The 15,103-nt window shown below is 40.5% G+C and overlaps 2 protein-coding genes across 4 annotated transcripts in view; both read right to left on the bottom strand.

The window, feature by feature from the left end:
* Nucleotides 1-1,673, bottom strand: part of arrb2b (arrestin, beta 2b) — an 84,123-nt gene extending 82,450 nt beyond the window's left edge. Inside the window, exon 1 of one of the 2 annotated variants that reach the window (XM_036957781.2) lies at nucleotides 1,361-1,673. In XM_036957781.2, the coding sequence (XP_036813676.1) occupies nucleotides 1,361-1,383 (23 nt within the window). In that variant the 5' untranslated portion in view covers nucleotides 1,384-1,673. The remainder of the gene's footprint in view (nucleotides 1-1,360) is intronic. The other variant, XM_090214437.1, reaches the window with a different exon arrangement.
* Nucleotides 1,674-5,028: 3,355 nt separating this feature from the next.
* hmgb3a (high mobility group box 3a) lies at nucleotides 5,029-12,440 on the bottom strand. Of its 2 annotated transcripts, none has more exons than XM_021577670.3 (5): nucleotides 12,321-12,440; nucleotides 9,355-9,584; nucleotides 8,445-8,584; nucleotides 6,831-7,005; nucleotides 5,029-6,494 (listed from the first exon to the last, which is right to left on the bottom strand). In XM_021577670.3, the coding sequence occupies exons 2-5, from the start codon at nucleotides 9,502-9,504 to the stop codon at nucleotides 6,336-6,338; spliced, it is 624 nt and encodes a 207-aa protein (XP_021433345.1). In that variant the 5' UTR covers nucleotides 9,505-9,584; nucleotides 12,321-12,440; the 3' UTR covers nucleotides 5,029-6,335. The 2 variants fall into 2 exon arrangements, with proteins under 2 accessions (XP_021433345.1, XP_021433346.1); XM_021577671.3 differs by lacking the exon at nucleotides 12,321-12,440 and adding an exon at nucleotides 10,958-11,144.
* Between the last annotated feature and the right edge of the window lie 2,663 nt (nucleotides 12,441-15,103).

The following is a 15,103-nucleotide window of genomic DNA, read 5'->3' as shown; positions in this document are numbered from 1 at the left end:
CGACTGTAGGCGTACCGGTAACTGCCAAAATAAAGAAAACACTTGAGAAAACAAAGGATACAAAGTATATGTTATGGTGTGGGTTGCCTTTTCCTGGCATGGTTTAGGGCCACTTGTAGAATCTATGCCCAGGCGCATTGAATGTGTTCTGGCAGCTTGTGATGGTACAATACCCTTTTAAAACACTTCATGCTAGTGTTTCCTTAATTTAGGCAGATACTGTATGTGCTTGTGATAAAACTCAATCCACAGTTATTGTATTTTTTTTTACAAACTATTGATCCTCTGTGGCTAAATTATGCTCTCTGCTGTACTTGGGAGCAGGCTCCTGTGGTTGGATAAAACGTTATATTACATTTAAAAAGATATATTGTTTATTTTATGCCTCTTGGGCCCAGCCCATGACTCACACAATTAACCAGTCACATTTTATTTATTAGACCATTTTTGTTTGTTACCCAATCAAGGCAGGGGCCCCCAGTTACCCACATGGGCCCTCTACCTCCTCTCCTCCCCCATGTGATGATGAGCAGAGCGGAAGCAGGCTGTCTACACTCATTGAGAGCAGGCTCCTCAGTCTTCCTGTCGTTGGCGGTTGCATTGAAAAAGTATAACATATATACTACATATCAATTAAACAGTATATATATTTTCTTAATTATTTTATTTTTGTTAACATCTTTTCTGTTTATTGGGCCCCCACGGGCCTGGACCCAGGGGCTTCAGCACCGGTAAGACCCTGCATTAATTCGGCCCTGGCAATAGGTTAACCTACTGCAGTCTAGGTTACATTGTAATAATAAGATAGTTTTCACGTTGACAATGATGAGGCCGCACACAGTAATATCATTTTTATAAACACTGTATCAAGACATCCAAGTCGCTGGTTACAATAGCCGAGTTCATCAACACTTGCTAGATCTGGTTGGAGTAGGCTAGAATTCATGATGTATTGAAGGTTGTTTGCCATGTAACCCCACCCTATGCGAATTCTGACAGCTGACAAACTGATCCACTGTTTTGCATGCTGGATAACTGTATCGCCACAAGTCCGTAGGCTAGGCTATGCGTTGCGAGCATATTTGATGATGATGATATCGTTCGCACTGCAATTCTCACTCCCTCCTTCCCTCCTCTCTTCCCCTGAACCAACGAGCACACTTCTTAATTAACCCCTTCTTATCGCGGATTCTTTGCTGGGAAACTCGACCAGTGTGCTGCCTTCACGTCCCAGTCTCTGCGTGTTAACCTAGGCCACCCTTTCATCCCTTCGATTGCCTATTTTCCCAAATAACACAAAACATCACCGCAAAAAAATCAAACGCCAAAAAAAATAAAAAATACTGAGAACGTCTCCTACCTGGTGCCTGCCTTGTCTCCCATCTTCGCAGGCCTTGTGTTTCAGTGCTACTAAAGTGTAATATTTGTGTAAATCTGAATGCTATTTTGGATATCAAGGTCTTCGTCAATTCTCTCCTCTTTCCTCCTCTCCGTTGCGGGCTCGAGGTCCAATCAGTCTCGGTTCGGCTCGCACAGTTAGCTACCTGAAATGCCGTTTCCACAGCCTACAGACGGCAATGAACAGTTCGTTTCGTTCCTCGCCTTCTCCAGTTCTGACAGCGAGCGAAACACAGAGCGACGCCCTCCCCGTGTGACAGACACCACCTTCGACCAATTGCTGCTTCGGAAACATGTGAATTAGTGAACGACAACAAGGTTGTCCCGCCCTTGCCCTCGGGCCCACCAATTAGAAATCTGCTTTAGGAAGAGGGTGTGGCTTTTTGTCACCGATAAGGAGGAAAACAAATCGCTGGCAGAATGTATTTGTTTTACTCTTGTCACAATCATAATTCAATGTCCTCCAGTTTGTCGTGCATTTCCATAGGGAATAACCAAAATAACCAAACCTTAAACCGAATTCAGGGTTTCCCTGTCCCCAGTTCACCACATCATTTCTGGATTGAATCCTGATTTTAATATGGTATTGAAATGTAATAGAAGTGTAGGCTAGGTTATAGACTTCATATAGGAATGTTATATATTTCAAAGGTGACACTTGAGAGAATGCTCCTTAGATGATTTCTTTCACTGCAAGGCCTGACAGTTAATTTTTTATAATCAATATTGGTGCAACAATAGGATAATCTGCTTCAGCGCTGAGACCTTTTCGGTCATCATTTGTCATTGGAAAGGCTGCTTCCCTGTGTGTGTGTGTGTGTGTGTGTGTGTGTGTGTGTGTGTGTGTGTGTGTGTGTGTGTGTGTGTGTGTGTGCGTGTGCGTGTGTGTGTGTGAATATGTTTTTGGTTTGTAAAACAAGGAACATTTGGACAAGTGGGTTTAAGGATTAGGTTTAGGAGTAAGGGTTAGGTTTAGGGTTAGAGAAAATAGGATTTTGAATGGGAAACAATTGTTTGGTCCCCACAAGGATAGTAAAATAAATGTGTGTGTCTGTGTGCGTCCATAAGTGCGTTTGTGTGAAATTACATTAAATTCAGCATTGAAAATCGGTGCACGTTTAAGTTTGTTCCACCTGAGCGAGTCTGACCACAAGTCAGAGATCACTATGATGACACACCAAATGCGTTTGATGGATCCTTTTTGTCTTCTTCCAATGCCTCTAAAAGGGAAAGTAATCCAAAAGTAACTGGAAGTAATCAGATTACGTTACTGAGTTTGGGTAATCCAAAATTTACATTACTGATTTCAATTTTGGACAGGTAACTAACCAGTAACTATAACCAATTACATTTAGAAAGTAACCTACCCAACCCTGCATGCTTGTGATTGTCCATCTAGCTCTATTGCCACCTAGCGGCAAAATGTAGAAAGTAGTGAATCCAGATGTGATCCCAGCTGTGCTATTCATTGGCACAGTACATGCAGAGGAGGGCTTAAAATGGGAATTCAGAGATGGGGAGCTCTATTTGTTGTTGTTGTTGTTGGTAGTGGTGGTGGTGGTGCTGGTGGTGGGGTATTAGGGTTAGGGTTGGAGTTGGAGTTGGAGTTAGTGTGCTACCTTTTCAACCCAGATTCAACCCTAACTCGAACCCTAGCTTCATGTCTACATCCTAGTTCAACCCTAACTGCTGTGAAGAGTCATGGCACCCCTACAGGACTCCAATTGCTTCCAATTACCCGAGGTCACTCCCCTTCCATCCACCTGTTCCCACTCCACTCTCCTCTACATTTTTCACCCCTTTCATTCCCCATAATAAGCTGCATGCTCCTTCCTACCTACCAGTTCAGTTAATGCTCGGTGATGCTTTAGGTGGCCCTGTGGGTGGCCCTATCCTTCCTCCTTCCATTGTGCCTGATAGGATGAAGTAAGTAGTCTTTGTTATTATACTGTTTGAAGAAGTCCTTAATAATACATACTTGTTGCCCAATGTTATATCCCTTTGTATATCCGTGTCCACAACTTGCAAAATGCTATGGCTCCTTTGTTCTAGGTATGATTTTGCAGTCTCCTCAGTTGAAAGTTCATGTTAAGCTCGCATTCTCCCCCATGTTCACTTGGTACTACTTTATGATTCATGCACCTCTTACGTTGTGTCCCTAATGTTTCCCTTTTGTATCTCCCTTCCAGAACACCACCTCCGTGTTATCCACATCCACCTCCAAGGCTTTACAAGCCACACCCTGAAGCACATCCTTGTTATTCACATCCACCCTAACCTCCAACCAAACCCTCCCCCACGTGCGCCGTTCGTTCCTGCATTGTTCAACTGTGCGAGTAATAAATACCACCAAACCTGGATTTCCTCATCTCCATCTCCTTCGTTGCATTCTGACGGTGGCAGACAAAGTCCCAAACGTACAGTCCATCCTAGCCCTAGTCCATTTTCTTCACTAACCCAAACTTTAGCCTCAACCACAACCCTTATCCTAGAGAGAGAAGCAAGGGTCTTCCACTCTTTAATTCATCGAAAACAACCCTCTAATCACCCCCTTGTGACCCAGCGGACACCATTCATATAGTACATTCTCTATTACCCAATTAATACCATTATCCAAACATGTCAACGCTGCCTAACAATAGACCTGTGGACCCCTACTGAGAGCTATGTATATTGTTTAAGGGAGTCACTCTGTGGATTGTGCAATGCTGTGGTTAAAGGGATAGTTCATCCAAATTACTAAATGCCCCGTCAGCAGTCTATGGACAAGTTATGACAGCAATCTATGCTTTGGTTTAGTTTCCACATGCTGTTTCCTGGTACTGTTTCCACATGCAAATCTTTTAGCATTTGTGGCACAAATCCCATTCAAGTCATGGGACCGATATTAGCATTTTTCTCACATGCTCAAAACATCTGTAAATTACTTTGTTGAGCTTCACAAGAAATTGGAGATACTTTCGGATGATTTGGACAAATGCTAATATCGGTCCCATGACTTGAATGGGATTTGCGCCGCAAATGCTAAAACGTTAGCATGTGGAAACAATGCCAGGGAAACTAAGCCAATGCATGGATTGCTGTCATAACTTGTCTATAGACTGCTTACAGGGAAAAGGAAACCAATGTGTCATTTTGTAATATTGGGTGAAATATCCCTTTAAAGAGAGTGGTAATACAGACCCATTATATTTCACTGTCAAGAGGATAATAACACTGTAGGACATGTGGGAGTAAAATCAGATTTACCTGTCAAAATTAGGGATTTAAGGTGAATTCTAGGATTTTCCTGAGAGTGACCTATATCACATTGATTAATCAACAACGTGTAATGTAAAAAATATGAAGTTGTAATTATTTGTTAGAATATTCGGTTGTCAACCCTGGAGGTTGAGATGGAATAAGTCAGGTATCTGACCAGCAGGATAATTATTTTAAGAGTAAAGTATAGAGTTCAAAGGGCAAATCATGTGCTCTTTATTGTTGATCAACTTTTAGTTATAATATCCAGACCACTCTTTTTATAATAATAATACATATGTTATAGGCAGGGATGTTCACTTTTTTGGCAGACAAGTGTGGAGCAAGTTTAGATGGTTTGGATGGAAATCATTAATACATAACACCACGTGTAAAAATGTCATACTTTAATAATAATAGCAAACGTAGCTCTTCTAAAACATACAAAAAAGAAAAAAAATCCTCTTAGATACAGATAAGTACAGGTTTATTATAATAGTCAACAGCCGTGCTTTTTCACTCAATGTGTCGTGTTTTAAACCATGAGAAGATCTTGTAACAATGAACGAACGGTTAATAGTAAAAGTGCACTTAGCCAAAAGGGAGATAATAGTTTCCATTATATACCATTGGTTGGGTGGTATCCACCCTCCTCTGTTGCATGACTAAGTGAAAATTTGACTTAAATGGAAGTTAGGAATTACCCCAGGCAATGAGTGAGTTGTAGTGTGAAATTACTGTTAGCCAGCGTGCACTAGCTAACCAGCCATGACTGTTTGTTAACATGGGAGGCTGTTGAACAGTGAGTTCGACTTTCACGATTACAACACTTCCTGGTGCAACAACCAACACACAGCTACATACACAGCCACCTAGCTACACCAACAACACCACTACTAGATATGTGCAATCTGATATCACCTTACATCCGGAGGCCTCCATTTCTTTTGTTAAACGGGAAAAACAAGGACTAAGTCTAAATCAACCATATACAGTAACACACCACCTTGCACATTCTTAAAAAAAAAAAAACGATGTCTGCCTCCCAAATGACACCCTATTCCCTATATAGTGCACTACTTTTGACCAGAGCTCTATGGGATTCCCTATGAGCCCAGGTCAAAAGTAGTGCACTGTATAGGGATTAGGGTGCCATTTGGGACGCACAGCCAAAAACAGAATGTTTTGCCGCAATGCTACTACTGGTTTTAAATGCTTCTCCGTTGAATCGATGTACACCCAGTATAGTGACAATGCTATGAGGGTTTTGAGGAAGACACTGGACAGTGCTGGTGAAATGGACACAGTAACACACACACACGTGCATGTGTGCAAACACACAGCCGTTGGGGGGATTATTAGGGATCTGCTTTGAGTTCAATCACAGTTGCCGAGGTAACGTACAGTCTCAACTTCTTAACCGGACTCAGTGTTACATAGAGAACTTTGCATAAGCGGTTTACACAAAATCAACATAGTGACAAAGTCAAAACAACAAAGAGTGGAGAGGAGGGAAGTGTGGCAGGGGCGGAGCAACGTAATTAAGCAACATAAAGATATCACCAGTGTTTCTTCCTCTAACCCTACAAATCGCATTTCAAACTGAAAAAAAAACCCTGCATCACTTAATAATCATGACCATCGTCGTCATCATCTTCATCATAATAACACAACACACAAAACAGAACGCGGTCGGTCTACTCGTCATCCTCCTCCTCCTCCTCATCCTCCTCCTCGTCTTCCTCGTCGTCATCATCATCATCGTCATCCATATTACTCTTCGTCATGGGTTTAGGGGCCATCACCATGCTCGGAGCACCCACCTTCCCCTTACCGGACTTATAGTCAGCCACGTCCTGGAGAGAGAAAGAGAGAGAGAGAGATAGATAGAGAGAGAGTAGGGAGGGAGACAAATGTGTTATTATCAGTATCATATTATATTACCATCTTTCTATCTGAATGAAGTTTACAAGCTATATGGATACATCTCTAAGGTGGCTTCCTCCCCTTATCTCCTTTCGAGATGAACCCATAGAGAGGTATAGCATCTTGGTTCTGTCGGCGTGTGGTTTGTTTTGCTTAGTATTGTATTCTGTGTGGACCCCAAGGAAGAGCAGCTTATCCTAAATGAAAGAGGATCTCAATATTAAAAATGCACTAATTCAATAACTAATACACAGGTGTTCTTCTACCTTCTGATACTTGTCTTTGAGTTTGTTGGCCTTGATCAGGTAGGGCTGTTTCGTAGCATCAGTAAGGTTGTTCCACTGCTCGCCTAGTTTCTTGGCCACGTCCCCTATCCCCAGGCTGGGATGCTGGGCCTTGATCTTGGGCCGGTGGTCCGCGCAGAAGATGAAGAAACCAGATCTAGGGAGAAAGGTAAAAACATTTTTTTTAAAAGGTACAATATTAATTTATTTACCCGTATGGATTTTCTTTTGTCATTTTGGGTGATGTGACGTCTTATGTGATATAAACACGAGCTAAGTAGTGTGTTGCGTGTCTGTCTGTCCCCCCGTCTGTCCGTCCAGTCATATACAGTGCCGTCAGAAAGTATTCACACCCCTTCACTTTTTCCACATTTTGTTGTGTTACAGCCTGAACATAAAATGGATTAAATTGAGATGTTGTGTCACAGGCCTACACACAATACCCCATAATGTAGAATTTGAAGAAATTAATAAAAAATGAAAAGCTGAAATGTCTTGAGTCAATAAGTATTCAACCCTTTTGCTATGGCAAGCCTGAATAAGTTCAGGAGTAACAATTTGCTAAATGCCACTGGCCTACACACAATAACCCATCGTGTCAAAGTGGAACAATACAAAAGAAATGGCTTAACAAGTCACATAATAAGTTGCATGGACTCACTCTTTGTGCAATAGTGTTCAACATGATTTTGGAATGACTACCACATATCTGTACCCCACACATCTGTAAGGTCCCTTAGTCGAGCAGTAAATTTCAACCACAAAAAAACAGGGAGATGTTCTAATGCCTCGCAAAGAAGGGCACCTATTGGTAGATGGATAAAAAATAAAATATCCTTTTGAGCATGGTGAAGTTGAATATCCCTTTGAGCATGGTGAAGTTATTAATTCAACTTTGGATGGTGTATCAATACACCCAGTCACTACAAAGACACAGGCGTTCTTTCTAACTTTTTCAGATAAAAAGAACGGAATAGAGCTAAGCACTGGCAAAATCCTAGAGGGAACCTGGTTGAGTCTGCTGTCCAACAGGGAGACAAATTCACCTTTCAGCAGGACAATAACCTAAAGCACAAGGCCAAATATACACTGGAGTTGCTTACCAAGATGACGTTTAATGTTCCTGAGTGGTGTAGTTACAGTTCTGACTTAAATCAGATTGAAAATCTTTGGCAAGGCTTGAAAATGGCTGTCTAGCAATGATCAACAACCAACTTGACAGAGCTCAAAGAATTTTTAAAAGAATAATGTGCAAATATTATACAATCCTGGTGTGGAAGACTCTTAGTAACTTACCCAGAAATCACTGCCAAAGGTGATTCTAACATGTATTGACTCAGGGGTGTGAATACTTATGTAAATGAGATAATTCTGTATTTAATTTGCAATACATTTTTCAAATATTTCTAAAAACATGTTTTTACTTTGTCATTATGGGTATTGTGTGTAGATGGGTGTAACAGGCTGTAACACAACAACACGTGGAATAGGTCAAGGGGTATGAATACTGTATGTGTGTGTGTGTGTGTGTGTGTGTGTGTGTGTGTGTGTGTGTGTGTGTGTGTGTGTGTGTGTGTGTGTGTGTGTGGTACATACGGGGGCCTCTTTGGTGCATTGGGGTCCTTCTTCCTTCCCTTCTTGCCGCCAGGGGCAAAGTGCATCATCTCGTTGTCATAGCGCACCTTATCCTGCTTCGCCATGTCCTCAAACTTCCCCTTCTCTTTGCCAGACATAGTCTGCAAAAAAATCATAACATTTATACCACTTTAAAACATTCCCACCAGTAGACGGACACACGGGTTGTGTTCATTAAGCACCAAACAAAAAAAAGTCTTATGCATGTTGTAAGTGATCGTTTCATTGTATTTTTTATACATGACAAATAGACTTAACCTTGTACCCTTGAGGGGCTACCTGGACGTGTCCTTCAATATAAGACATCAGTATTTTTGTGTTTTCTGTTGCAATTTTTTGGGGAAATATAATTGCTGACATAATTTACATTGCATGCTAAGTCAGCATGACATCATTGAGTACATGTGTGGTCTTGTTGCGCCACCTAAAGTGGGGAATATGTAACTGCTCATTCGTTACCAAATAACTTGCCATTCTTGACTTGTACAGTACCAACCAGCTTGTAGTTTACCAGCTGGTTTGTCAAACGTGTCCTTTATGGGAACAATAGATTTGGAAACAAAAGAATGATTGAATTTCATTTAGCTCCGTCCCAATAACCAAACATGTGCAGTGCACTACGCAGTATTAAGAGATGTAAACTCGAAAAATCCACTATCTCATCTGGTCATCATTGTCTATACAGTGACTTGTGAGCTGTGAAAATAATTCCCTCTTGAAGAAAAATAAAAGTCATCATCGTTCATCAATTACCAATTAAACAATCAATCAATCAACCAATCATCTGTCTACCCATCAATTAATCAACCATCCACCAACAATCAATCGCATTCTCGGAAGAACAATCTATTCTATTATATTCTATTCTCACCTTCCATCGTCCGGAGCACTTCTTGGAAAACTCAGCAAAGTTGACAGGTATCTCGGGACTCTTCTTCTTGTGCTCCTCCCGGCAGGTCTGAACGAAGTAGGCGTAGGCAGACATCTTGCCTTTGGGCTTCCCAGGGGTGCCTTTAGCCATCCTGGTCACTGGGCGGGGCCTAGCGGCGTTGTGTAACTCGTTTATTGGTTAATTGGTCAGGTGGTTGATTGGGTCAGTATCTGGAGAGGGGAGAGTGGAGAGAAGATGGATATCGGTTCATTCAATGCTGTGGTTCGATTTTTGCTGGGGAAGTAAACAAAATATATATTTTTTTTATCAGGTGATGAGACTGACAAAGAATACTGAACAAAAATATAAATGCAACATGTCACAATTTAGTTACATTTCATATCAGGAAATCAGTCAATTGAAATAAATAAATTAGGCCCTAATCTATGGATTTCCCTAATCTATGGACTTTGAATACAGATATGCATCTGTTGGTCACAGATACCTAAAAAAAAAAGTAGGGGCATGGATCAGAAAACCAGTCAGTATCTGGTGTGACCACCAATTGCCTCATGCAACGCGACACATTTCCTTCGCATCATTTTTTATGATTATTCAATCAAGGTTTGATAACATTTGTTAAAGTCTCTATATTGGTTTGTAAAAAGTAATAGACTAATTTAGACATAATTTGATTACGCAACATCTATTATATTCATTTAACATCATTAGCCACCAAGTGAAGGTCGACTTCATAGTATGGTGGAACCATAGAATTAGAATGAGTTCTAGACTTAGAATGAGTTATAAAATCGGAATGAGTTCCAATTAGAATTAGAATTGGTTGAAATGAATTAGCATTCTGTGGGTGTGACACTGAAGAAGAAATTGCTCAAGGAGTCTTGGAATTAAGGAAAATGTGGAATTAAGGAAATTATATGTATTTTTAAAAATGTATCTAGGAGTCTGTGTGCTGTTCTGATGTCTGTTTTTGATTTGTTATTATGTTGTACAATGTACTATGTAATTACAATGTAATACGATTGCATTATTTAAAGTGTTTTCTTTTAATTCCTCAAAAATACTTAAAATGATTTGACTACTAACTATTTGATAAATATGATATCATTGTTAAGAATGTGAATTCATACTCTTAGGAATGTGAATTCATACTCTGATATAAATTCAATATTGGAAGAAAAAAAACGATTTCGAATCTAAAAAGGATTTTAGAATTTTTACAAAATACCTTACATTAAATCTCAATCTAATAAGGATGCCCCGCCATATTCTCCTCTCGCCACCGCCCACCTCCTTGTCATTAGCCATTTTCAAGCTTTTAATTTCATATTTTTCAGCTCCCCTAAACTTTACTTCACTGCGCCCAACGCAACGCGAACTCTACTCTCTTCATACAAGCTATAGTATAGCGAGCGCTCCGACTCTGGTTACAATGTTGCGATAGAATGAGAAGCTTCAACTACACGGACGGAGAAAAAACAAAGGTCATCAACGCGAATTATTCATCTTCCATTTTGTGAAATGCGTTCTCATGAGAGAAACTCCTGTTTATTTTCCACCTTCTTGCATATCTCGATCTTACTTTGCCCAAAAATGTATGACTTTTTCTGGTTTTAATTCGCCGCTCCGTTCGGTTGCTTTCAGTCCCAGTTCATAGCGCCTTGTATTGGGTAGTACTAGCTGCTATACAGGCGAAGAGAGCTTGCTGTTCTTCGCTGGAGCTCCCATTGAATAAAATGGCTTCTGTAGGTCTAGCGAGAGGAAGGCTTATGGGCTTGACTATGTAACAAAGCGATACACACCACCTCCGGTTCCAAGGGCTATAACGACTGAATTTGACTGTTAATTAAAAACAAAACAACGTAGTCAGATAAAATAAAGACGGTTCTTTTTATTCATGTTAAAACAGTAAAACTGGCAATGCGTATTTCGTGACATTTCACTGTTTTCCGAAGTTATACCCCTGACGGTCGCTTGGTGCATTGCTATCCGTTAACAAAGACAGTGCGCCAGCCATTTCTTATGTGAGTCATCCTGGTGCAAGCGAGAAGTTGCGAAAATGAATAAAAAGGGGGGAAATAAAAATCCTTTACGGCAGAAAGTTAGAGATAAACATTTCGAATGGAAAACGATAAAGAGCGGTATTTTTCGTCCGTAGGAAATTGTTTTTTTCCTAAAAAAATCGCCGTCCCTTCTCCGTGTTAGAACTGCCTCTCTTCAATGGTTTAAATCGCCAGCCATTTTACTACATGGTGAGAGCGATCATTTGACTAAGCAAGATACAAATCTCCAAAACTAATTTTCGACAATGACATTCACATTTTCTTTACATGGTTGAATAGAGATAATAAAGTTGGGCGGAAAACGAACATTTCCTCTGAAAATGTACAAGTATGTATGTAGATGACATCGAAATTGGTTCGCAATAGAAGGACAGTGTTATTCGTAGACAGGCTATAGCCAGCCATATTCAGTGTCACACAGCAGAGATGCGTGTGAGGAATACAAGCCTCAGAAAATGTACAGTTTAATAACTTTTGGTTACTTTAAAAATCAGGAAAAAACACAGAGTCAACGAAACAACAGTGACATGTTCATTTTCGTTATGGTAAATGACCCTGTAAACGATAATAAAATAGATCAAGAACATTCTCGGCAGATTTCTGTCAATAACACAACACATCACACATTATAGGGAGGAAAATTATCAAACACTATTTGCTTGCAAGATGAATAACATCTAAACACATGTAAACTATAATTGCACTAAAATACCACATAAACACTTAAAAATAACACAATCTTACTTCAAATGATTAAAATTACAATCTAATTTAACACAAAACAATATTCTTAAGGTATTCCAATGGAAAAGTAAAAAAATAAAAATAAATGTTAATGTCATGTTACTATTGCGTTATGAATAACATAACAGTGGAACGTACCTGTATTGTTAACGATCAGTCAGTCTGGATTCTGGAATCCTACAGTCTCGCCTTTCCCCTATCTTCTCTATCCCCATGTAGACTACACAGCCTCGCGCTAGCTCAATACGAGAACGGCCTGATTGGCTAGCGGCCGGGTCGATTCAAAATAGCCTCCCAAACTGCTGATTGGACGTGTCTTCACACGCGCTCCGGATTTCTCGTTCGTTATTGGTCGTCACGGAGGCCTGGTCACACCCACCCCTTTGAAAAAGAGCCGCTGAGAAAAGTTTCAGACTAGTATAGAAATAAGTTCACAGGGTGAGGATGGTAGGCAGTGTGTGCTGTTAGTGCGTATGGGTACAGGCTGTATGCTGACATAGAGGTTCAATGGGAGATCTTTTTAGATGTTGGGAGACAGCGTTCTTTCTCAGGTGATGGGTTCAAATAGGACAGTAGGCTACAGATACAGATCTGAACACACCTGTAAAGTCATTGGATTGACAAAGGATGGATATACATAATACGATAATGAATTAATTGTACTACAGTTTTGTATTTGACCTCATATGTAGTGATAAAATGTATAGTTTATTGGAGTTAGGCCTATAGATAATTAAGCAATAAGGCCCGAGGAGGTGTGGTATTCTGGCCAATATACCACAGCTAAGGGCTGTTCTTATGCACTACGCAACGAGGAGTGCCTGAACACAGCCCTTAGCCGTGGTATATTGGCCATATATCACAAACCAACGAGGTGCCTTATTGCTATTATCAACTGGTTACCAACGTAATTAGAGTAGTACAAATAAATTATTTGTCATACCCGTGGTATACGGTCTGATATACCATGGCTGTCAGCCAATCAGCATTCAGGGCTCGAACCACCAAGTTTATCATATTTAATGAATCACTGTAGGATAATTACCATGTTGTAATCATTTAATAAAATGTAGTTAGATGGTGCCTATATTTCTCACTAATTTGAGATTGAGACCTGAAGATTTCTCTTATTGCTTATAGTGGAATCTATAGAATAGATTATGTGGAATGGTCTCTTCAGGAAAATGCTCTAATACATGTTTTACCTCCGACTAAACTATCCCTTTAAAGGGTCCTCCAGATCTACTCCTTGTGGGCCACACCATTTTGAGTGAACTGTCCCTTTAAAGCAAATGCACATATTTCAGTGTTTGTTGATTTTCGCCATTTCCTTTTAATCATAGATATATTTTTGCCATGGCAACCAGGTGTTTAGACTCTTCAACCAATCAATCATATTGATCAATGAAGTGCTGGTGAAGGAAGATATATGAACATCAGCAGGACTGCATGCAACCCTCATGGGCTGGAGTTGTGCATTGTTGTTTTAAAGCAGGGGAGGCCAATGGTCCTCTTTGGGAGCTGTACCCAGTTGTGCTGTAGTAGGGAGAAGCTACCCTACTGCCTCCAGCTACACCTACCCTAAGGTGTGCTATGTGTGTTATAGTAGGGCTGGACCAAAAGACTGCATACACACTGCACAAGAGATCCAAACGGTATCTGATCCCCAAGGTGAAGGAATGGCACACATCCAACTCCACAATTAAATATGTGTGATTTGGTCTCCGTTCCATTTCCAAAAACGTGCATGACTTGTCATAGATCACTTGCTCCCCTGCTCCTTTCTCTATGCTTTTGACCCAAGGTGACAGTAGAGCAACAGAAACAGCCTCTGGTATCTGAGAAAAGGGCTATAAAGCTATAATTCAATAGGAATTGATTATGGGCTATAGGTCGAGCCATCACTACATTGGTAGTGCTGCACAGCTGTAATTACACTTCTACATCATGCAGCAGCTGTAGTCTGTAGCTGTAGAGTAATTACACTTCTACATCTTGCAGCAGCGGTAGTCTGTAGCTGTAGAGTAATTACACTTCTACATCATGCAGCAGCTGTAGTCTGTAGCTGTAGAGTAATTACACTTCTACATCATGCAGCAGCTGTAGTCTGTAGCTGTAGAGTAATTACACTTCTACATCATGCAGCAGCGGTAGTCTGTAGCTGTAGAGTAATTACACTTCTACATCATGCAGCAGCTATAGTCTGTAGCTGTAGAGTAATTACACTTCTACTTCATGCAGCAGCTGTAGTCTGTAGCTGTAGAGTAATTACACTTTTACATCATGCAGCAGCTGTAGTCTGTAGCTGTAGAGTAATTACACTTCTACCAAATGCAGCTGCGGTAGACTGTAGCTGTAGAGTAATTACACTTCTACATGATGCAGCAGCTGTAGTCTGTAGCTGTAGAGTAATTACACTTCTACATCATGCAGCAGCTGTAGTCTGTAGCTGTAGAGTAATTACACTTCTACATCATGCAGCAGCTGTAGTCTGTAGCTGTAGAGTAATTACACTTCTACATCATGCAGCAGCTGTATTCTGTAGCTGTAGAGTAATTACACTTCTACATCATGCAGCAGCTGTAGTCTGTAGCTGTAGAGTAATTACACTTCTACATCATGCAGCAGCTGTAGTCTGTAGCTGTAGAGTAATTACACTTCTACATCATGCAGCAGCTGTAGTCTGTAGCTGTAGAGTAATTACACTTCTACATCATGCAGCAGCTGTAGTCTGTAGCTGTAGAGTAATTACACTTCTACATCATGCAGCAGCTGTAGTCTGTAGCTGTAGAGTAATTACACTTCTACATCATGCAGCAGCTGTAGTCTGTAGCTGTAGAGTAATTACACTTCTACATCATGCAGCAGCTGTAGTCTGTAGCTATAGAGTAATTACACTTCTACATGATGCAGCAGCTGTA

This window comes from Oncorhynchus mykiss, chromosome 21, assembly GCF_057628025.1.
Source record: "Oncorhynchus mykiss isolate SJ-2025 chromosome 21, ASM5762802v1, whole genome shotgun sequence".
Classification (NCBI taxonomy): Eukaryota; Metazoa; Chordata; class Actinopteri; order Salmoniformes; family Salmonidae; genus Oncorhynchus; species Oncorhynchus mykiss.
Note: the sequence above shows the minus strand (reverse complement) of the source record. Positions and strands in the feature narration are given on the sequence as shown.

What these genes read in the sequence shown, in the direction of transcription:
- hmgb3a (XM_021577670.3), bottom strand. Translation starts at nt 9,504, where the DNA reads ATGGCTAAAGGCACCCCTGGGAAGCCCAAAGGCAAGATGTCTGCCTAC. An exon ending in AGTGCTCCGGACGATGGAAG is followed by an intron (nt 8,585 to 9,354) that starts GTGAGAATAGAA and finishes ATTTTTTTGCAG; the next exon opens with ACTATGTCTGGCAAAGAGAA. An exon ending in AATGCACCAAAGAGGCCCCC is followed by an intron (nt 7,006 to 8,444) that starts GTATGTACCACA and finishes CTTTCTCCCTAG; the next exon opens with ATCTGGTTTCTTCATCTTCT.